This window comes from Ambystoma mexicanum, chromosome 10 (genome assembly GCF_040938575.1).
Source record: "Ambystoma mexicanum isolate Mex_15411 chromosome 10, UKY_AmexF1_1, whole genome shotgun sequence".
In the NCBI taxonomy this organism is placed as follows: Eukaryota; Metazoa; Chordata; class Amphibia; order Caudata; family Ambystomatidae; genus Ambystoma; species Ambystoma mexicanum.
In genome coordinates this window covers 1,100,496,368-1,100,521,306 of record NC_090932.1, presented here as the reverse complement: position 1 = coordinate 1,100,521,306, position 24,939 = coordinate 1,100,496,368, and the positions used below count along the sequence as shown (strand labels likewise).

The 24,939-nt window shown below is 43.3% G+C and overlaps 1 protein-coding gene across 1 annotated transcript in view; it reads right to left on the bottom strand.

Annotated features, from left to right (window-relative positions):
• Positions 1-24,731, bottom strand: part of UBE2D4 (ubiquitin conjugating enzyme E2 D4) — a 679,089-nt gene extending 654,358 nt beyond the window's left edge. Inside the window, exon 1 of the mRNA XM_069618939.1 lies at positions 24,367-24,731. Coding sequence (XP_069475040.1) covers positions 24,367-24,390 — 24 coding nt within the window. The 5' untranslated portion in view covers positions 24,391-24,731. The remainder of the gene's footprint in view (positions 1-24,366) is intronic.
• Positions 24,732-24,939: the final 208 nt, after the last annotated feature.

The following is a 24,939-nucleotide window of genomic DNA, read 5'->3' as shown; positions in this document are numbered from 1 at the left end:
CCCCACGATGTAGATGGTAGGCGAGTGTCTGGTGGTCTATGGTGTCAAATGCTGCCGAGAGGTCAAGGAAAACCAGGCGGCAAGGACTGGAACTACAGGTATTATAGGAAACTACTAGGTTACGCTAGCACACATCAGGATAGGTTAAGCAGTTCCTTTGCAATTAATAGAAGGAGGGATGTCATGTGGAGGAAAGCAGACCATGGACTAAGAGGAGCAAAATCAGAGACATCTTAAAAGGAAGGGTGTAGGGGGCACATGCCCAGAGCCCCTGCTGTGGGAGGGTCCCTTCAGCCAGCTGCCTCACACAAGTCCCTGCACATTTTTTTACAAAAATAAATAAAATTAATATTGTAGAGTCTTCGGAGGATGTGATCGTGCTGCTCGACTATGATTGACAACTAAATTCCAGTCTCATTCCTTTATCATGCACAGCATCCCGTTTTCACTGGTAGATACAGTGTTAACATTCACTATAGCACAACTTGCAATAACTGAAGTCGAAATGCTAAATTATAGGTGCCAGGGTGGTTAAGATGAAAATAACTTGGTGCGTCAGTCAAGCACGTATTGCAGAGATGTGTGTACACAGTCCCAAATTGTGACATGGTCGACTCAACCTTTACTTCTGTGAGGCTGATAAGGTGCAAAGAAAATATGCCTAGACTAGAAAGGATCAGATATGAAAACTAGCTGGACCAATATAGTAAGTGGGATAGTGTGCGCTCTACTACTCCCTTGGACATCGCTTAAATACAACTGGACAGTGCAGGGTGGCGTCATAGCCGGTGCTGAAGTTGTCAGCAACCACTGCATACATACTTTACAATAGCCTTTCTAGAGCAATGCCATTAATGTCTCCTTTCACTCGATAGCCTGCCATGTGTTATTTTAAAAACGTAACTTCAATTAAATTCCTATATGCTAGTGTCCGATTTACCAATTCACTACAGACAAGGACAACATTTGTTCTCTCTTCTCCAACAGAGGTCAATCCGGTATGGCTTGGGATGGAGATCATTTTGTGAAACTCTCCTTTAGATTCCCCAGCCTTTATTCTGCACACTGCCAGTTAGCAGTGCCTGCATTATCAGAACCGCCTCTGGCTACCAGCAAGCAGGAATCCAATAGGAATATCCGGGTAGTAAACCCAACAAAGCAGAGGAATTCTTGAGCAAAACTGAAGGCCATAATGCATCCAAAAGATGACTTAAAAAAATACCACCAACGGCCCCGTGAACGTTTTACTTGCCAATAAGGGAAGCTCTCGTCCCTTCTTTCAATTAGATTTTCTTGCGATTGAAAACACTGAAAATTATACATTTATTCCAACAAGCACTAACCCTAACCCTTCAGTTTTAATTTCTCTAACATGTTGAGTCTGCACGTTTTTGTCTCAGACTTTTCTCACTCTCCTTGGCCCAGTTTCCTTTTCATCCCACAGACCATGGTGTGGCAGCCACATTGGGCATGGTCAACGCGCCTCTATGTCAACAATGCTTAGTGCTTTAATACCATTACGGTGATGATGTGCACAGTATAAAAGACCCACAACATATCGTGCAGGTCTACAGCATGGTCCATCCTTAAGAGGGTTGCACCAGAGTAAGTGGTTAGGTGGTCAAATTGGAAACAATGAAACTTTTATCCCGGCTTTGCCAGACAACACTGGAATCCCGGACAGATCTGTTTATGTCACTGTATAGGCTGCCATATTCTGTGTAAAGGTTTGTCTTCTTAGTTTCTGATGGGATTCTCTGGCAACATTTCTGCAGGTCAGCATATTTGTCATTCATGAAATTTAGAATAATGCAATCTGCAGGTCTGTCTATTGTGTGCATTTCAATTTTTAAAACTCTGCAGTAAACCCTAAATGGGAATTTTTAGGCTGGCATCGATTTGTTTTCTGGTACATATATATTCCATTCATGAAGAAAAAGTTACAATCATGCTGCTTTTAGCTGGCAATCTATAAAAGGGCTTTCTTTTTAAAATGTTGTCATGTTTATCGTGTGAATATTGTTCTTTCCAAGTTAGATCCACAAAACCGAGCATCATTCTAGTACTTGAAAGCCAAAACATGAATAAATAGTTGGACATTACTGCTTGACAAGAACTAGAAAACAATGTGGTCAAAAGCATACATGCAGAGTTGTCCAAAATCCCAGTTTCACCCCTTAACCAAAGTGCTTGAACTGTGGCCAACCTTTCATAATTGACAATCCTTGCACAGTACCAATAGTGATTTAGTTCTCAGGGTATGCTTTTCAAACAAACCTAGTTTTACCAAACTATAGCGTTGCTTTGTATAGAATTAGTGATCATGCAAATATTCCACACCACAAAGTGATGTTCCTTCTACCACACAGGGCAACACCAGTTCAGTTAGAAACCCCAAGCCTTTTTTAATACCAGTCCATGTTGGTATGTGTGACCTTTCTTGGAAACCAGATATCATCCATCTATGTAAGGGGTCTGTGTTAGGTAGATTTTCATTTTTGTGCAATATTCTCCACACTTTCGAGTCCCCCAGCACTTTTGATCAGTTCTTCTGATTGGATGGGAACCTTTTTCCCCACTCACTCAGTCTTTTACTCCATCTCTGGGAACCTTTTGGTTATCTCTTTTTGGAGTAATGCTTTCCTCCGCGTTTTAAGGCATCTGCAATTCACTATTGCAGCACTTTCTGTGCCGTGTTGCTGAGAGCTCTTTCAGCAGCCCTTTTCATTTTTCATGTGATAACTACTGTTTCCAAGCATAGGGGAGACTTTTTATCCTAATTTATTTTGTCGTATAAGCACACCCTAACTTATGTGGAGGGCTGAGGGGACACTAGGTATCCCGTTTCCACTTCTCCTTTAACTTTCTAGTTACAGTGACAATTTCATCCGAGTGACTGGTGGCAGGGGATGTTTTGTACCTATTTTTAGTGAAACGTACACGCAGATTGCTATTGCAGCTGCAGTAAGGGACACATGAGCCACCATTTCACTAAAATGGTGCCCGTCTTTTTTTGACAACTCTTGATGACTTGTCCTTTCTTGAGCCCTCTTCGGCCGTGCTGGGTTGGAGGAGGTCTTCATAGTTCTTTTGTCTTTGGCGGGCTGGGCCCAGTTTGAACTTGGAGGCTGGCTCTCCTTCTGAACCAGCCAGCCCCCTGATTTGCATGTATGGCTTGAATGGCGATTGGATGTTCCAGCTGTTTTGAGGGTCCTGGAGCAGCAAAAAAAGTTGATCTACGGAACAATAAATTCGAGGAAGAAGGACTTCTGCAGCCATCGCCAGCGAACCCCAAGGACTACTGAGTAACCGCTACACCTCCAGCCTCCTCTTCTGATCCAACAGGGAACATCCAGACCAGACGACATCCTACCCTGTCTTGTGGTATCAACCAGTCTCTAGACAACCTGCATTTTTGAGTCGTCCCTCTAAGAGCTACGACCATCCATAGCTGAAATTTCCCAATACCCTGGGACCTGGACCAATTTTGCTGTGCATGGTCTCCCGAAACTCTGCTTTGGCTGAAATTTTGTGAGTATCCTGCTGTACCTCCAGTGACTCCATCCCACTGAGACGTCTCCCCTTCCAAGTCGGAGACTGAGAAACAGAGAGAGAGGTCTGCTGTACACCAACGGTCACTAAACCAAAGCCTGTGTCGAGTCACAACAAGCCAGTATCGTGGATATCTGCTGGGCGTCCCATGCAGAGAAGCTGACCATCTGCCAGACCTCCCCGACCCACCCTTCACCTAAAAACTTTACTTGCCGGCAACATAAAAGAAACTTGCTATTTTGACAACTTTAACAGTCTGTCTTCCTTTGTCTTCCAGGGGCCCCAGTGCCTCCTCAGGCTTCGAGACCCTTATCCCCAGATAGGGTTGGACTTCTTAAGTATAGGCTGCTTAAAAAGTACTTCCCAGTAGCTGTGTTAGCTTCTAATATTGTGTTAGTTGCCTTAGTATTTATAATAGCCAAATTTGTATAAATATACTGTATAAGTGTATTCATGACTACAGGCGTGCCCGAGTGCTTTGAACTTACTTACAGCCCCCGTTCCCTCCTAAACGGAGCCTGGATGCCCAGCCATAGCTACCAAACCTTTTTGGTTAGTCCAGGTCAAACCTAAGAATTGGAGAATTGGAGCGCTGAACACAGGAGTGAGTCTTCTCTACCATAGGTGGACATTAGTAAAACTCCCCAACAGTCTTCAACCTGCAGCTGTCCAGACATTTTGGAACTGCGACTCACATGATCCCTCACCATGCACTATGTTGGCTATAGTTGATGGGAGTTGCAGTGCAAGCATCTCAAGTGCCAGAAAGTACAGACCCCTGACCAATGCTATGGTATGTGTGTGTATTCCTTGCTGCTTTTAATCCATCGCCTGTATACATGCTTTAGCAGCCTCACAGAATGCACAGGTGCTCATCTATGATAGTTGTCGACTATCCTCATAGGTTCTAGCCATGTATTTGTGCTATTTAATCTGTGTCCATGCTAGGAGACCTGCATCTTCCTCCTGGTTTCTTTATAACAAATTTAAAAAAAAAAAAAAAAAAAAACACTGTTGAGGTGCAGAGGGTTCAGAGATGGCGAGACCCCTCCCAAGAGGGGCACAGACTGGAATGAGCCACAAGGATCTCCTTTGTGCATTTTCTTTTTTTGTTAACAAAATTGAATTGCCCCATAAGCTTGGAATTGGCCCTTGGAGGCGGTGGACTGCTTGCGCTTCTGACCAGAAGAGCAAAACTTTTGAAGACTGCATTACTCATGGCATCCTCAAACCAGTTGGGGAAAGAATTTGTGCTGGGTGAAAGCCATTTTGTTACTTGGGTCAGTCGTAGGTCTAAAATAGTTCTTTCAAACACCAAGTTCAGGGCTCTCTTCTGGTCTTCTTGGTGAACACAAAGTCTGGAGCCATGCAGTCCTTTGTACACCTACAATTGGACATATTCGATATCCACGCAATCTTAAGCCAAATTAAGCATCTGGCGCGCCACTTGCTTGGCCTTGGCAAGTGTGGAAATTGAAGAGTCATCCATGTCCCCCAGAGATTACTTGCAGCTACAAAGGCATATGTTGTAGCTGGTGTAAATTGGATTAAATTCCCTTGCCTGTTCGAACTACCTCTGCCCCCCCCTCCCCGATAAGGTGTCGGATCTTGAATGCCGAAGTCAACCTGTTCTCGGGAATCATGGATTCTAGTGCCCAATTCCCCAGCAAGACCCTGGACTACTTGCACAGAGCCCGGTGATGAATATGATGTCCTCCCAGAAGCAGCCTCTCTTCATGTGGCTTAGGGGACGGCAATCGCTATCTGATCTTGACCCTGGAGGTGGATACTCGAGGTAGGAGCACGAGGGCAGGGGACCCTCAAAAGGGATGGACAGGCATCATCAGATGACATGCTGCACTGCGGCAAACAAGACCCTGAAAGAGTAAATTGGTTGCCAAGAGTAGGGAAGAGAATAATCTTCTTTGGAATCAGTGTCATCTTCACAGTACTTTGCCATAAAGTAACTTGGGGAAGACCCACCCCCCCTTGTCCTGATTGAGAAAGATTGCAACAAAGTCCTGGCAGGAGAGTATATCGGGTGTTTTGAAGATCTGTGATCCGCACCCAAATTGGGTAAAGGAACTGTACGAAAGAAGATGGCAGGGGAGTATACCAGGTGTTGTGCAAGTCTGGGATCTGCACCCAAGTTGTTTTATCTTGGAAAGAGAATCCTAAGGAAGATTTAAGTTTTGAACAGTAGGAAAGGTGAAAAAAAAAAAAAAAAAAAAAAGCCTGGGGAATGGAGTCATTTCCCTGGGAATTAATTGCAACACAAGAGAAAGAAGTGATCCTCTTGGGCCATCAAGAACTTAATTATTCTTTGAATCCTTGTTTTGGTGGAGAGAATCCTGAGGAAGGGAGTCATCCTCTTTGTAACTGAACATTATCCACTTGAACTTTTGGTTGAAGTTATACCTTTTTGTTGAACTTGAACATTTGTGCACTTTCAAAAAGGCAAAGGCAATATCCTTTACACCATAGAGAATGTACTGGGATTTCGGACACAGGACATTTTTGCTTTGGACATCCGACACTTGACAGACTTCGTTTTGGTTGATGTAGGGAAATATCTCTTGGATTTAGGGATAGTTAGGCATTTTCCAACCCCTTTTTGGATTAATAAAAAGGTGATGCCAATCATCATGAGTCCTGTGTCTGTGTCTCATTCCTGGCTCCTCACAGAACTCTTGTTTCCTAACCAAACAAGGGCAGCTTATTTATGTAGCCTATCTGGAGAGAAGGCAGATATTTCAGGAGCCGAAAGAATGAAGCTTTTCCTGGATTCTTGTCACTGGATCCATAGATTGGAGACAAAGAACATGCATTATGAATAGAAATTAATTGCATTCCTGTCCAACCCTGTTGGGCTTAAACAATGCATCCATAAATGGTTCTCCCCAATCTGCCATGGAAATATTAGAATTCACAGAGCTGTTCAGAAAATTATGTAATGGGTCCACATGGGAAAATAGTCCTAGAATTCAGGACCGGTTCAGAAGGAAAGTGAACAGGTTTGGACTTTGCCTTTGCCCAGAAGCTGTACACTCTTGCTCTAGACACTGGTCTTTAGTGCCAAAATGAAGTAAAAATCCCAATTAGCTAGTAAAACATGAAGACGAGCCAAAGATGTTGGTCATCCATGCTGAAGCAAATCTTCGAAGAGGACTGCATTTCATTTTGGGAGAGGTCTGTCTCGCTTCCCTTTTTCGACTGACCGCAGTTCGAACTGAAATCCCCATCCACTTGAAGGTGATGCGTTTCTGCTTCATCTTAAATGAAGACCGCTAAAGTTAGCGACAACAACCTTTCTAGGTCTATGGGAGGTCTCACAATTTGCACTCGCCACTACTCATTGGCAAGTTATATTTGACTCCTGGCAAGTAAGAAATGTTGCGCTGTCTCCATGTGTAAAATGGAGATTACGATTGACTTGAATGCTGGCTAGTAGCTTGAAAGTTACCCTTCTCTCCCAATCTAAGGTCTTACTTGCATACGCCATCTTGTCCTTAGGAAGAGGTCATGTTATATTCCCTTATTCAGCATCTTCCATGGCGTTGGGTCCAATGGGTTTGCCGTATGTGTCCTGGTAATAGCTGGGACCTCCACTTTGGAAGAAAGAAAACGGATCCTGAAAGAATGTTGGACATGGAGCTGGCCAGTGACTTGGCTTTTGAAAGGGTGGCTACAACCACAAATGATCAAGCGGGTTGGTGCATCATCGGGCATAACTTTTCACCCTAAACCATACATCATTTGGTTTCCATTTTGTGGCATAGTCTAATCACAGTTGTCTGCACCACGTATGTGCATACTTTAAGTTCATCCAGCTGCAATAAAATGTCTGTAAACCCCTGTGGGAGTTATATGGAAACGGTAGGCCCATCATTACCATCCGCTTGGCACTAACAGGTGGAACTCCTTAGCTGAAAGATGTTGCGTCATCTTAGTCCCAGTCCACACATTTGTCTATCGGTATACTGATCCTTCGAATGAGTTTCTGGAATTTGTCTGCCAAGTCCACAATGAAAGTCTCGGAGGAGCAAGAGGACTTAAAACGTCCCCGACATACAGGTGGAGTTGTTGGATCCAAGTTGGGCAAAGGGTGCGTTACATCCCCTCGATCATCTTCGGTGGATCGTCTCAGTGGGGTGGGATGCACTGGAGGGGAACCCTATTCTACCGTAGGTATCGGAGCTATGACCACCTGAGGAACCTTTAGGTCAGCATTGCTCTCCATGATCAAGAAAGAGGACATAGCTTGATGGAAGGTTGAAAACTGGGTCTACAAGAACTGTGATTGAGGCCAAGGTGTGGCACAGTAGGAAGGGTCTGATCCCAATGTTCTGTCTGTGGGAGACGGTGCGAATAAGGTGTCAAATCACACAATTCAGCAATATGTATTTGCTCTTCCTTAGAAGCATAGGTTAGCCTTGCTGGAGTCTGTAGTTTATGCAACATAATTTCAGCAACAAGCATGCAACCCACCAAGCTACTTACCACAGTCACATATTATAGTTGAAATATTCCAAGTTCCAGAGTGTTCAACCGACGGTTTCCAGCAGTTGTGCTATTATCTAGAAGGTGGCCCATCAGAAGAATGTACCGAAAATCATAATTTGCAAAACGTCACACACACACACCACTTCCAAATACCATAACAAAAGCCTTATCGTCCATAAGCCCCTACCAATGAACTACGTACAGGCCTGAAAAATATTCAAACTTGAACTTCAAAACATGGCACAGGTTGCACATTACCACCACAGAGTCAAGGCCAGTCCATAGAAAAACGACTATAAATAGGTTTTCTGAAATTGAAATGAACCCACTTTCGTTACAGGCTTTGTAGATTGCCCCATATTTCTCGCTAGTGTTGCTAGTAACATGGAAGAAGAGCTTCAAAGCACTGAGGGGCCATTTCAGTTCTCTCAAACAAATTCTTTTGGTGACAAACAGCATGTTCATCAGGTGGAAAGGTAACATCAATACTCTAGGAAAGCACAATTATAAAGATTGCAAAGTGACCGCTCTCTGAGAAAGGTAACTCAGAGTCGTGCACACCTTTGGCAGGAGGGCTGCATGAATGTATACAGAGCACACAGTAGGCTAAACAGTTTGAGGAAAACTGGCGGGCCAAAGCAACCCACCTGGATGGGAAGTATATACAGAGATCTTGTGTGCATAAACCCAATTAAAGCGTCTTTGAAAAATCAAACAGTGAGTATTCCATTACCAGTAAAATACCTTGCACGCTTGGTCTGGCCAACCTGCTACAGCTACTTTCTTTTCTGTGCATATTTTATTAATAGGGCTTTTATGTCCGAGACCAACTCAAAGCTCTGAAAATGGATGAGCTGAAGTCATATTAGTCGAGGATATGATATATGTGTTTCTAAGCGCTTCATGGCAAGGGAGGGAACAAGGAAAAATACTGACATTCTTACAGGCCATGAACAACAAGAACGTGAAATTAACTATCATACTCGACCTGACGACATTTTAGATAGTGCAAAAGCTAAAACACAGATAGGAAGGAAGGGGGAAACAGACAGGCGACTACCGCACTAGGCCTGACAACATTTCTGATAAGAGTCAGAGATTAACAAGAGGTGAGGGAGAGGAACAAAACAAGTGACTATCGTACTAGGCAAGATGACATTTCAGATTGGAGGAGGAGCAGGGAGGGGGACGACAGAGGGGTCAAAGATGTTTTGCCATCATACTACTAGATAGGGCTGGAGAGAAGTTGCCTAACCCTTTCAGAGCTGGGCAAACTGCCATAGCCTTTACACTATTTGATAAACTTAATTTGACAGCTTAGTATTCAGAGCCATTTTTTTGACAATGGGCTTATTTGCCAAAGCAGGGTTTAGGTTCCCTATTCCCCATCAGACACCCCCTACGCGATGGACCACAGCAATAAAATACAAGGAGGAACACAAACTTAGTTCTTGCTAGTGTCCCCTCCTCCGCCAAGAAAATAAAACAAACGTAACTCAGTGGAATATCATTGGATTGTGCAGACAAGGGGGCTGACCAAATTGGTATCCAAAAAAAAATACAATCCAGAAAAACTATTTGCCAACGGAAGGTCGGGCATTACTGTGCAATGTACGAGAGCACAAGGGAAGTGTGACGTTGATAAGTACATACAAAAACATATCGTTTTAGTTAGAAAACTCCAGAACCTGCCTAGAAATATAACTGCACATTCCAGCCAGAGGAAACATAACTACCTTTATTTCTGATATTTAAAGAGTTATTCTCACCATTGGGGGAGGGGGGAGGGGATGGTAATACTTTGTTTCAACGTGTGAGTTAGGAAAGCATGTTCTTAGATCTTTACACTGAAGTTGGTGGATTACCAGTTTTTTCATAAAAGTGCATCTTGGAAACAAATGGCCTGGTCCTTGGTACAATATGAACTTGTGTTTTAATGCGACTTCAAAATGGAGAAAACACAAAACATTAACTAATTGGGGGTGAATGTGTACTTGGTTGCAACAGAGGCTTTTCACCAGTCTGTCTCCAAGACCTTTAAGGTTTACATCAATAACAACCAAATGTGCTACATAATCAGTAGCCATCCAGGCCCTCGTTGTTCCCACGCTTCTGCCCCTCTTAAATACAAAAATACTGCACTAGCCTTTCAGTAGTGCACTGGGTGATCTGCTTCCCACCTTTTCCTCCCCTGCCTGTTTGCAGATCCCATGCTGACAAATTGCCCACCCTCCCATGTTAGCTCCTGTCTTCACTTATCAATCACACCCCCCACCCAATGATTTGTGATGTGCTCAGTTGCTACCCAGAAGCTAGGTCTGCGCTCAATACACTAATAATTACGACGGTTGAGGACCAGACATTGAAGCTTTCTTGTACGACTTCCGGGACAAGTTGAGCCTAGCTGACCCAGGTAGCCTTACCATCGAACAAGCTCACTGTGCACCTATTACCAAACCACAAGTCGGCGAAAGACCCCGAATTATCACACTGTGCCTCTTCAATTGCCAACTTAAAGTGACCATCTTGAAGGCATATTGTGCGATGAGCACCGTACAACTGGACATGGCAACCGTTTGGATCTTTAACAAATACTGCATTGTGGTTGCGAGGCAACGAAGAGGCAATATTTGATGCCTTACAAGACTCTGACCTGCCCCATTACCTAAAATTTCCAGCAGTCTGGAACATTCAAACGGACAGACAATGGCACTCATTTGATGACCCTAATGGAGGCAAGGACATTTTTAAAAGAGCACAAATTGGTCACCTCAGACACGCCCCCGCCCCAGAAGAACCGGAGATCCTTAATGCCCAAGCCGCTGGCCCAATATACTCCCAATACACACAATCGATAGAAGAGGGCTGCTGGATGCCGGAATGGGTTGGAGCAATACCAAAAGAAAGAGGGTCGACCAACAACCTGACATTTTATACTCATGCCTTATGGCAACCAGATATCTGGTGTAGTTCGATCTTCTAGGATTTTTTATGATATACATTAAAACAGTGGACTCCGATGGAGTCAAACTATAACAACAATCATACGAAAGATCATTGGATCCCACACCCTGCACAATAAACACAATATATTGTTTGCAGCAGCAACATTCCATTGCTTTACTTTGGTTTATACATTGATCATGTTTGGCAAGTTAGGTAAATCACTCAGCATCTTCCCCTTTTTGCCAGATTTTCCCGGCTTTCTCCGGACAACATCTGGCCCTATGTACCCTCTGTTCCATTGCTATACATACATTTACATCTGCAATACATTGTTCAACTTGCAGTAGTACATCAGATCCCCATAGTTTCGCTATATTTCTCTTGATCAGGGATGTCGTGGTTGAGAAGAGTGCTTTTTCATACCGTGTCATTTCCCCTTCCACTCCTAATAACAAAAATGTGGGTTATCTAGGAACTACATGTCCCCAGGACTCTCATAAGCATGTCACAGCACTTTTGCCAGTACTGTTGGATATGTGGGCATTCCCATACTGTGTGGAAAAAGGTCCCCTCTTCGTGCTGGCATCGTAGACAATTTGAATCCGCAATCTTGCCCGAGCAATAGGGAGCCACTCTAGTATAGCAAGGCATAAAATAAGCAGTGTTGCGGAGCAATTTGCTATGCAATACTGTAGGTTTGCTAATTAAATTGGCACTTGTGTAGCAAAGTTAGCTATTTAAGTTACCCTGTTCAATGAAAGTGCAGCTCACCCTGCATTCCTCTTGCCTTCAGAGCACTCTCCACCCTCTTTTCTCTGTTCATTGCACGTTCAAAGGGGCTAATGGAGAGAGTGCACCAGTAATCATCCCCTTCACTCATGTGCCACATGACCTGTGTGGGAGTGCTACGCACATTTTATTTTTCAAATAATTGCAAACCAGAATGAATCGTGATAATACTGTTATTAAGTGAACTGTAACCTGTCTGCCAAAGACCAGTATGTGTTAGCCTTTTGCATAAAAAAACAAAAACTTTCAATTCCTTTTCTAAAAATGCAATAGGTTACATAATGCATAATTACAGAATTGCTACTGTAAAACACTATTGTCTCCATGCTTTACAGTGAAGTGTAAATCTAAATATTTTGTTGGGAAAGATGCATCATATCGATGAGTGGACACTTTTGAAAATGTACATGACCATGCAGTCAAATGCTTTGATGGCAGACCTAGTCCTGTGGCCGTCTGGTTACATACAGCTTGCAACTGGTGCTCAACCCATGAACTGATCCCATACTCCTTGACGTTCTATCTTACCATGTTAGTTTATACCCGCTACCCTGAAAGTGAGATGGTCGCAAACTACAATATTCTGCCTAAAAGAATGGAGGAGATGAGGCACGCACTCTGGTTCCCAGTCAGATTTACCTCCTAAAGCAACAGTTAGTCTTCGCCTCCAAGCGTTTTCTTGACTATCAATCATCAGGGAGGCTGTTTTCCTTTTCAGGTCTGGTTAATTCACATTAAAATCTCTAATGATTCTGGTACATGTAGTCGCACAATTGTTTCAATGCAGATGACTAGGAACCAACTCTCCTCCATCAGTCTCCCTGATGATTGTTAGTCTTCTCCAAACGTTTTCTTGACTCCAACTGTTGCTTTAGCAGGTAAATATGACTGGGAACCAGAGTGCGAACCTCATCTCCATTTCTTCTTACAATATTCTGCCTAGTTTGCCCAGTTCTGTGCCTGCTACGCCATCCACTCTGCTTAGTCTTTTACATAATGACTACACAAAGCTAACTTGAAATTTACTTAAAGTAGCGATCAATAGTGTCATCCAGTCTGTACATCTACAGACCGACTGCAAAACTGTACACTGTAGTTGGCCTCCAGAGCTCACTTTGCTCTACGATTATGATTGGATCATATATTTGGACCTGCAGTAGAGGGAGCTGGTCAAACTGTTTTCAGAGCCTTATCATATCTGTTTGTGGCCATTCATGCAGCTAACCTTTTTACAGACACTCAAACAGGGCTTGCAAAGCATTTTTGCCAACTCTCATAGTGTAGATTTTACTATTTGCAGGGTATGTCGGTAACCTTTATTTAAACCATACTTTGTTTGCAGTAAATGTCAAATAAAGGTTTGACTAGGTGTATGGCTGTGAACTATGATTGAAAAATGTTTCTCTGAGTGATGAAAGGAAGATTTGGTGTAAGCCTTAATCTTCCGCCTCACATTCCAATTGAGGCTATTAGGCTGGAACTGGGACTGCGGTCCTGGAGGGCCTATAAATGGCAAAAGATAAATCTTGTCTACACATTGCAAGACTGAGGGAGGCCACATGGAGTAGGCACTGTCCTGCCTTAACTATGTTTACAGAGGAATGGAATCACTATCTGAAGGAAATCGAATGGCTGGGTGACATGAATCTGTTGTCCATTAAGAAACGTCTTTAGGCCTTGGATATGAATGAGTCCTTGCAACAGCTACAAGAGTTATCATTGTTTACGCATCTGACGATATAGACAGAAGCTAGGTATTTTATAAAATCAACCGCTACCATATATCTTTAAGGCCTCCTCTTGACTATTTCGTAGTGGACTAAATCGTTCTGACTTTGCAAGTTATTGATTCTCATATTGGCCCATGTGATTGAACATGTACATTGGCCGATGCGATTACACATGTACATTGTGTAAGGCGGACAAGTATGAAACTCATTTGCTGTTCAAATGCGAGGCAATCACCGGCAGATTATTTTTTCTCGTTTTTGACACGAGGCAGTTGGCCCCGAAATTCTATGGCATAGTTTGAGGAGTAATTCACTTTCATGCTTGGTATCCTTGTTAGCATTTCTAAAAAGGAAATCACCGATGGTCTGGGGGACCTTGCATTAATGTCCAAGAACGTTTCATGCCTAAGTGAGGACTGAATGTATGATGGGAATCTGGCATAACGATGGGACCTTTTGTTTGGCTTTAAGGTTTTGCTGCTTTATGTATTATGTAATGAGAAGTATGGATTGCTGGTTTTATTTTATTGGGTATGAATCCGTTTTAAATGTTAAATTGTGACTTTTAATGTGATGAACTACTTGTTACTTATGGTTATTGTGGTGTCTTAAAAAGGGTTGTATTGTGTAAGGTTATTTTATGTAACCGAATTACAATGAAGTACAATAATAAGATTTCAGTTTGGTCAACGAATAAGCCACCTAAAGACAGTGAGATACACCTACTCTAAAGAGTAGGTTTCCAGTGTGAAAACAGTACATATTTTAAGTGCATAAAGAAAGTGGGGCTCTAATGAACAGAGATTTAATAAAGCCTCCACTAATCAGAGCATGGCAACCGGCATCCAAAAACAGACAGGAAAGGGCATGGTATAAAAAGGAACTGGGGAAACACCTTATCGTTTACTGAAAAGAGAAATCAATGGAATGTATGTAGGCACAGATGATAGACAAGCGCTTCTGCTGAATCACGGGACAACCCGATACTCTACGGTACAGCATTCATGCAAAAATTCCAGAGGAAGAGAACCGGCCAAGCCAGTTGAGCTACAAACCAGAGAATCCTCAAGGTTCACAGTTCACGTATGAGCAGACTCCATCATCAAGGGCAGCAGGCATGCTGATTAAAACACTTATTAAAGAGAGGCAGGTGACTAAGACACCAACAGGCAAACCAGGAATGATATGGTACATTGTACATTCATTAAGGACACACAACAAACGTTAATACAGAGTGCATCTATCGCCCAACTCCAATTTACAAATTGAACCAATGCATGGAGTGGGCATTTAGTCGTTTAGGAAGATTGCGAGAAAAGTATTAATGTGTATTTCATGAATGGTTTAATCTCAATTTTGTCTTATGGTGCCTTAGTTAAACCTTGGCAAATTAACCAAAAACACCGAGTTGAGGACACATTAGTCAGGTTATCAAGATTAGAGTAGATAGCCACCATCAACATTTCACTACAGTTCGATGGAGGAGAGTTAGTTGACCGCTATATTTATCTTTTTTAATATACGAGGATTATTTAACTGTAGTAGCGCATTCCCTTGTCTGCAGTTTCAGCCACATGCACCAGTAGTCCCTCCCAAGTCGAGACGCTTGACATTCCATCCATGACTGTTCACAATCCTAGGCAGGTTTAAAAATAGTCTTTCTTGGTGGATGAAAGTGAATCCATGCAGAAAACATTTCAGGCAGCAGTTTCTCCAGGCAGAGAAGGCCTTGTTTGCACTCGATGTAAGGAATCACACGCGACTATGGGGCACGGCCTGTTATCTGTCAATCGCCTCAAGAAATATTTTTAAATGCACCCAACAGGGCCGAAACATGTACTGAACTTACTATGGACGTTTGTGATTTCGTAGTAGTGCACCAAATGCATATCAGCTGAACTGGCGAAGACAGACATTTTTCCTCAATTTCTTTTTTACATCACCTTACTTGTTTGTATGGCAAACCTTCGATGAGAACGCAATAGGTATTTGGTTACTTTATCAGTCAGTCAATATTAGAGGTGGGCAGACCATCACATCTTACTAAAAAGAAACGATACTGCTGCTTTGTTTCTAATATATGACTATGCACACATACATACTCTATACGGCGGGGGGGGGGCATAAAAATCTATGAACCATTAACATTTCAATGCCAACAACTTTTGACTCGCTGGATGGATGTGGCTGAAAAGCTCCAAATTTAAAGTGCCTGGCAAGGGCCCTGCCAAACTGGAAAGCGTGGGGCAAATTCCCCAAACAACTCAAAAATTAGAACACGTAGAAAGAAAAATACAGAAAGAGCTTGGCACAAAGCAGTGCAGATGCGAACTTTTACAAGAATTTGGGCCCACTGGTCTTAGAAGCACATGCAGCACTGAGGTTTTTCAGAAATGAAAAACTGCCATGTTTTTGCTTGATGCAAGCCATCCCTACAGTAATCCAGTGGTAACGGAATAAAGAAGAGCGCTCATAATTATAATTGGAGGAGGGAAAGGGTCGGTTAGACCTCAGTGCTGGGAAAAGATAGATCGACTGGCGAGATTGACACTTAAGAGGGCTATAGGGGCCTTTTTCAATCAGATATTTTTCTTATTAGTGCAGTTTTCTAATGGGATTCCTGCAGGAATTTAAGTGTGTCACGGAAAAAACAATAGAAAAATTATATTAGGGAGGGTCCTTTCACTGCAGGGGTGGGAGAGCAAAAAAGGAGGATTTGGGCACAGGTAGACTGAGATAAGGACTTGGAAGACAATGAAGATGCGTTTCTACAGTAAGAGAATCCTGCACATTGGTTGTCACAGTTATATTCCTGCACAAAGGTTTTGCGGGAATTAAATCGGAGTAAACAAACAAAAAAGGAGGGCGGATAATACTGCAAAAGGTGCAAAGTGACAACATACTTTAATAGAAATCTGTTTACGTTAATTTGATTTGTCAAGCGATTGGCCAAGAGGTCCTTTGGGGCGAACAAAAGCTATGGCTAGTGGGACATGATTATGTATTACTAAATTGGATAGGGGCCACGGTTGAAGGCCACGACTAGTGGGCCACTGTCATTCACCACCAACTAGTGCAAATGTAGCAGGGACGAACGCCAGGGCCAATGGGACTTTGTTATTTACTACTAATGGGGACATGGGCCATGGTCTTTTATTGTAATTAGTGCTACTACAGGTGGGGTAAGGCAGTATAACAAAACCCTTGAAATGTTGTGGGGGTGGGGGGGGGGAGACAAATTTAGTTAGACAGTTAAAGTGAAAGCATTTCTCGCACCAAAACCTAGGAAATTCGACATGTGTTGGAAATGAGGACAACCTTACCTCGGAGCCCTTCGCTCCAAACCCCCCCCCCACCACCTTTCTCAGCCCATTAACACTTAGGTGATATATCAGATGAAATCAGCAATGACATCACCAGAATGGAGGGATAATCATTATGGAGGTCTCAGAGTTAGGTTTCTCATCACTTACAACATCCACCGAATTTCATGTGTTTTGTTACGATTAACTTTTGCCTTAACCGTCTCTTAACTAAATTGTTTTCAATACATACATGTTATATTATACACTGTTACTGTCTCCAACAGTATCTACATTACAGAGCTTAAATCAAGCATTACGTTACAGAACTCATATGTCCCAGTGGCCAAGATTTGATTATTTCATGGACATCAAGGAGGACATGAAGTTGCTCCAACCTCCATGCTAAACTTCATGCCACTTCAGTCCCTGTAGCTTAATATGTGCTGATCCCATTGTGACGAATATTATGCCAGAGCGCAGCCTCAAACCGAGCAACAATAACTTATCATGTGGATCAACCATCCCTATTCTGGAAGGAGGTGCCATATTCAACCACAAATGCTAATAATCGGAAGAAACTTTTTTAAAAAGTCCTCCGACCAAAAATATATTTTACTCCAATTTAAGTCAAAGGAAAAGCGGACCTTGCTCTTCCCAGTGCAAAATCTACCTTTTAGATGTCCTTATAAGTTGGACAGTATATTACTAATATATCATGAAAGGAAATCCAGTTTCAGAAAACATGCCTGCTCCCAAAGGGGTATTAGGAGCTTTATTAAAAAGAGACCACAGATCCCGTACAGGGAGATTACGAACGAAAGCACGTTTTGGCTGGAGCACCCCTTTAAATGCTGCACATTTAACGTGAACTACAAATAAAATGTGTGCCAATTTCTTGCATATATAACATTTAAGAACCAACTGTACAGACTGAGCTTCATCAAAAGGTACCCAGTTTCTTAAAGACATTAGACATAGCACAGATCCATCTCGAAGGAGCATTGCGTGCTTTAGAGAGTGCATTTACAGATAGCCCACTTTCTGTACTGAATCAAGCCCACTTTCTGTACTGAATCAACCGATAGTCCAGGAAATAAGATGTGCACGGAGTTGCCACTTCCCACTGGTACTGGAGAACGTTATAGGAACTGGCGCTTGAAATAAAGGATTTTTAAAAATAAAAAAAATGTTTGGTAAGAAATGATGTGCTCTATGCATTGAGAGAACATGAATTCTCGTCAGGGGCCAAGCGTCTTATGCCTGGCTAATAGCCTGCAACTACAAATGCTTACCCATGCATATAATCTCAGATTTATTAACTATTGGAAAAACCTGCAATGATATGTTCAAAATGTAGAGCACTTGTGCCCAAGTACTGTGCATCAACTAGCATTACTAGGGTAGGATGTTGAAAGATATGTAAGGTGGGGAAGAGTATAAAATTACCCTCCGTATACCTTTTAATGTTTCCATGCAGGATACGCCCAACTCGCTTCCCCCTTGTTATGCTCATGATCACTTACACCCAAAAGAAAGACAGGGACATCATTATCTGGGACATCAAAGAAGGGGCGACTTTAAAAAGAGCGAAATTACACATTGCAGCACTGATCTAAAACTTGAAGGAAATCAAAAAATAAGTAGCAATTACGTTGGCTGAAAGGTAGAGGCCGATACACTGCCACTGTGTAGGTTAATTATGATCCCAATTTGAAATGCAGGTTTCTTTAGTAGTCTGCAACCTGAACCCCAGATGTTTTACTAGGACTCTCATAATCATTCACCAGTGGCTTTACCAGCTAGAGGTAATGGGAATTGTAGCCCAAAGCACCTGGAGCACCAAAGGTTGCAGCCTATGAAGTAGTAAGGAACTATATGCTCTGTTTTCATTGAATTGCTTTTCAGATGAAGAGAAGAACCCGCTCGACAGGGAAAAAACAGAAACCTGCATCCTGTTTTTTTGGCAACATCTCAGAAAGGTCAGGGAAAGTTAACACAAATATGATTTTTTGTGGTAAGGAAATATACTGATGTAGGTCCACGGAACCGTGAAGCTTTGGTACAATGAAGCCTCAACATTTTTTTGGCTGACTTTTTTCACATTAGCACCAGAACTGTAACATTAACTGGGAAAGGACTAACATGTTCCCACTTAGTCTAGTGTGCATGCACTATCACCGAGGGGAAAAAAGGTAAGAGTAAGAAACTAACAAGCAAGGATATGGTCACCATGTCAAAAAAAGAAAGTCTACAATGTAGAACTGCAATGCACAACGGAACATGCACCTGCTTGCCTCACAGTTCAGTAACTTGCAACCCGCACCTGCTCCTCCCTCATTCCTCTTTAATCCCAAACTACGCCCCCCACATCGTCCCAGTCTGCATCAAAGTAGCACTGAGCCCCGATCCTCAAAAAACCACTGCTGACCCAATATTCCAGCTAACCATTAATCTCTAAACTTCATCCCTCACCCTGCCAAAATTCTGGAGAGGATCCACACCAACATGATCTCTACCTACCTTGATACTAATGACCTCTGGAGCACTCTAATCCAAATTCCGGAGCCTGCACTCTACTGAAACAGCTCTTACCCACATCTCCAACTTTCTGACCTCTCCTCACTATTGTAAACTCCCTTTTATTCTAATCCTCTTGAACACTTGGCTGCCTTTGGGATCCTGGATATCACCTTGGACCGGATTGCCTCCTACTTTTCTAACCGCTCCATCTCTTGAAACACAGCTACTTCTGATCCAACTTTTTTCCTTGTTGGGGTCCACAAAGTCCTGTCCTTTGCTTTCTGCAAAGCCCTGTCCTTTGGCTTTCCACCTCCTCCCCTGGGCAACCCATTGCCTCCTTTGGGTATTACTACCACCTGTTTGTGGAGAGCACTCAAATCTTTCTATCCTGCCCCTCCCTCACCTGCCCCCACTGCTCCCACGAAATCTAAACATACATTTCTCAGATTGCTGTGCCAAACCACCACTGGATAGCACTACACACAACTCCTCCAAGTCTGAAATAATCTACCTCCTGGCCTCCAATGCCCTCTCCAACCCCAACCCAAATCGAATTTCTGGGTCTATATCCCTTTCCCCAAGACGGATAAGCCTGGGGTTCTTTTTGACAGTGATCTCAATCTTCACCATTACTTCAATTCAAGGTCCTTGACTATTGTGGTAGTTATCCTACAACACACTTGACAAAAATACCCAACTTCACTATATGCACCTTTTGCAATCTCCCTTGCTCTGTTCCCAGTACCTTTTACAGCATCCATTTAGGATGGGTCTCTATTATTACTGCTTGTCCTTATATCAGGTCTAAACATTTCAATTTACATGCTACTAGCCCCATAAAAAGTCACTTGCCACTTCAATTCTATACATACACAAAGCACACAATTTCTTACTCACCAAGAGTGAATTACCACAAGCCAATGGCTAGTGGCGAGTGCAATTTTTGCGCCCTACTCATATATATTCATGGGCTCACCACCTTAATAAAATGATCTCCAGCTTACTTTCCTTTCTGCAAACTGTGCTCTGACACTGTCCTTAATCTCTACATTCCCCCCGGCCACAATGTGAACCCTAGTTCCTTCTCCCTTCTTGCCCATCACCAGTGGAGCTCAATACACCAGCTAAAAACAATATCACCCACTCCTTTCTGACTGCCATGAAGCCCCACCTCTTGCTCCTTAAAAGGAGCACCCACAATTATGCACCTCATTCCCTTCTTGAACTACTCTTCTCTAGCACCACTGAATATAGAACCACTTCCCCTGGGTACATCGTGTTCCTGTACTACTTTGTCTTGTTCTGTCCCTGATCTATGTAGCCTTGGGGTCATCTTTGATAGCAACCTCAGACTACAACTCATCAGTGCCACACCTTCAAAATTCAGAAAATGTGCCCATTTCTTACTAGCCAATCTATGAATACTCTAGCGCTCAGCAAACTTGGCTGCTTGGGATGACTAATTGGCCTTCAACACTTTCTGCCGCCCTCTAGACAGTCCCCAACTTCACTACCCACACTTTCTGCAACACATCCAGGTCCTCCCCCGCTACAGCCTACCGACATCATGGCGGTTCTCTCTCCATGCACAACCGCTCCCCTTTCAAGTATTCTTGTTCTACTTCACTACGCTATCAATGGTTTTGCTCCTCCGACACCCCATCTTGCTCCTTTCACTCAACCTCACTATCCCCATGGCCCCGTGTCTCCTTTCTCCCTACTAGCCCAGCTTCATTTGAACCTGCCGCCCATCACTATCAAAGCCAGCCCTGATTGGATCTCATCAAATCTCGGCTTAAACTTCACTTATCCACTCCCCCATCCTCCTCCCATCCCGCTGCACTCAGTACTACGGAATAACGTCATTTATTTATTTGCACAGCACATCTCCTTAGTTTGAAGCTCCTCCAACCCCCCACCCCGCAAATTAATGTTACTTTTGTACAAATCATATGCACCTTAATGTGTCCCTCCTTTATATCCCACTTTGTTCAAACCTTCAAACTTCACTTACTCTCATATTTCTGCTATTTTACAAGCACTCGTCCAGGGAATGCATCTGCAAATATGTTACTGCAAGTCATTTCTTATAGAAAATGATATCCCTGCTCTACAAATAATTACAAAACGTATTACCCAACTTCATCTGCTCATTACTGTCCTGTCCCTCTTTTGTAAGGTACATGTTTGTAGGATTGCCCAAAATGTGTTACTGACGTAGCATTTCTGATTGAAACACCCATTTCCTCTATTAGATAAATACAAATAAATCTTCAGGCAGGTCTTGTTACCATATGTCCCCTTGATATGCATCAACACCTTACCACTTCAATGCCCAGTACATCACCAATACAACCACTGTATCCATGCAAACGCATGTGGCTGTTGTCAAGCTGACCAGATCTTCTAAACTACAAGCAGAAGCTAAAAAGCCTCCAACAAATGCGAGCCCTACTACTGGCTCTTTCAGCTAATATCACCAATTCATCCCCAGAAAAAAAACATTCAACTTTATTTTTTGTAGGCATGAATGTTTTTATTGAAGGGGTGCAAATGCTAAAAGCGGGTTGGAAAAAAAAAAAATAAAAAAAAAAAAAGAGCAGATGCAAGAGACCTAGTTAATTGATTTACTGTTAAACTGACAGTAAATTAAATGACAAGTATATCCCCCAACAGAGACCTTATCATGAGGCATACCAAAGATATAATTATGTAGGGAGTATCTCCCTCCTAGCTGGGAGGGCAAACTCAGCTGCGATTCACAGACAACTAATGGATATTTATAAATGGAGGAAGTTACCAAAAAAGTTTGTGCATTGGTGTAGATGTGCGACTGCTAGTGACCCTTTGGTACTTGACAGAGAAAGGTAATTGGAAGAGGCACAAGATAATCAACATGGGAGGTCTGTCAAAGTGACTGATGCGTATGGTATACCTTCCAAAAAGTGATCCGTAGGGCGAGCGGGTACTATAGATGAAGCTCATTAGGGAGCTTGAGGTTTGTACTCTAGCCTACCAGATAGTGATCCATATGGGAACATGACTTCTGTTGAAGAGTCGGATGCACTGGATAGGAGGGCACAAAGCTAGTTACTGCTCTCCAGAGTACTGGTGATATTTTTTTTCAAACAGCCTCATACAGTCCAATAGAACAGAGATTAGCGCTTTCAAGTTGACAAACTTCACCTGGGGGACAAGTGCATTAAAATGGTAGCAAAAGTTCCTTGTTTTTGCATAAAGAGTAAAGTAACTTTGGGTCTCACCCTAAATTAATCCAGATGTGGACCCCTGGCTTACAGCTCTTAGAGAGGCACACCTCCACCCTATTGATGAGGTCTAACCAGACCAAAACAGGTGTTTGAGGTTGCGGTTGGTACGCTTGGTCAGAGGAGAATTGCCTGGCAGTTCGGTGCTGGACTGCCCCAGGGCAGGACAAAGACTGATGTGTTATGGATATTTCTCCTCTGTTTAAGAGACTGAACTAAAGAATCTGGGTAAGACTCTCGAAACCGGGACTAATGGCCGGTAGAGGGAATCCCAGGACTCCCCCCTCCCGTTTTAGCAAAATATTATGAGAACAAAGAAACTGAGGCTTGTCAGAAAGACACATGGGGTGGGACAGAAAATACAAGTTCTTATTTTTCAACTGCTGCAATAGATTATGGGTTCACTGTGTGGTGGTGACTGCTCAGAAACAGAGAGGCTAAAAAAAGGAGCATAATGATAAACGCACCACTATTAGGAGAGGAAAATCTGTGTAGGTAGTTGGAATTAGTGAGTGAATAGATAAGAGGCTCAAGAAGTCTTGAGCTGTAGAAGACTATGTACTGTTGGATTGAATTTGTTGTGGCACACGGCTGCATTCTATGGGGTGCAGAGATAACAAGAGTATGGTTTAAGCTGAGCCATGGGGCAAATGTATTGACTCACTCGTTCTGTTAAGCTTGTATATAACAAACACCCAGGGGTACTGGCAGAAAGATAGCTTGGCCGAAATTATGAGGGGCCCCATTAAGTGTAGGTGGTCAATCCATATGGGATGCGTGCACCACAGGGGGGGGGAGAGTGGGAACAATTGGTCAACTGATGCTGTGCAACTCTTATTGAGGTGGCAGCAAACACTTAAAATGTACGCCGTAAGTGAGCATGGGGCACAAAGACCAATGGCAGTAATGGGGTAACCCTTCGGGAAGGGCAGGGGTATTGTGAACGTGGTGTGCCAGCTGGCAGTGGATAATAACTGAACGTGGGCAAAGGCACAGTGAATCCTTTGTAAGTTGGGAGTGGTAAGATAGCAATACTTGTAGGTGAGAGGCATTAAGCCTTGGAGCTCAGGCAGTGACCCTAGGAAGGAGAAGGGGAGTCCGATCAGAGATCCAGAATGATGCGAGTAGGCTCAGTTTGAGATCCCTGTGGGAGAGGTACTGACACTTGGCGAGGGAACCGAGGTGACCAAACGGGGCGGGGGGTTAATCTCTGGGAACATTTTACAGACGGGGATCGCTGGGATATATACTAAGTCATACCGATAGGGCGAGGATAGATGTTGATCCAAGAGGATGATAGATACAGGTGTTTGGGGCAGTGATCCCTTAAAGGGCTTAGTAAATTGTCTGGTTGACGGAAAACTATAAAGAGTCTGATATTGACCCTTGAGGATGGGGCATATTTACTAGTCGGTAAGGAATAAAACTGCAATATGCAGGTTAGGTGAGCACTGGTTAGTCACCTAGTGGTCCTTTTCAAGGCACGGGCAGAGATCCAGTACGGAGTGACTCCTGTCCAAGCCGGACGTGATTAATCACTCCTGCGGGGAGAGACAACTGTCAATGTAAAAAGGAGAGGGGCGAGTCGTGAAGTGATGGGGTACGCATACACTAATCGGAGGGGGTGAAGACTAGTATGTGATACAACTCGTAGTGTGCGCGTCAATAACTGTTAGGAGTGACTACGGCAACAGAGAGAGATCGATGAGGCGAAGGTGTTATTGGGGCGTTTTCCTTGCCAAAATCAGTTCTCACCTTCTGGATCCTCTTCAGGGCCATGGCCGCCCACAAACACCGGCAGCTGCGGCTCGCACGAGGCTCCGCGAGAAGCGGTACACTAACTGTGACACGAAATAAGCGCTAGACACAGTAATGAGCGGGGACAGTGGAGTAAGAGCAGTGCACACAGATTAGACAAGTAGAGCCAAGATCCCACGAGCCGCTTCCTTAGCTGACAGGAATCTCTGCAGCGGCCCAGCAGCTCCTTCCGCACTGCGCATGCGCCAAACGGCCAGCACGCGTGCCGTGATGACGTCACCAACACACTCGCTTGGTCTATGCTAAGATTAACCAGGAACTATAGCGAAAGGAGTGGCCCTTGAGAACAGTGCGTCCTCCTCCCCCTCTTCCGGAATAGCACTTAAAATGTAAGATATCGGTGTGACGCAATCAAGCGCACACTTCTCAATGTGTTGACGCGAACTGTGGTGAAGGCGCTAATGTGACGGATCTAAGCACGCCCATTCAAATGGTTTTTGTGGAAACGTAGTTGTAATGTTTTACATTTTTTTCCAATATGAAAAAGCTTTATTGACACAAACATTTTTT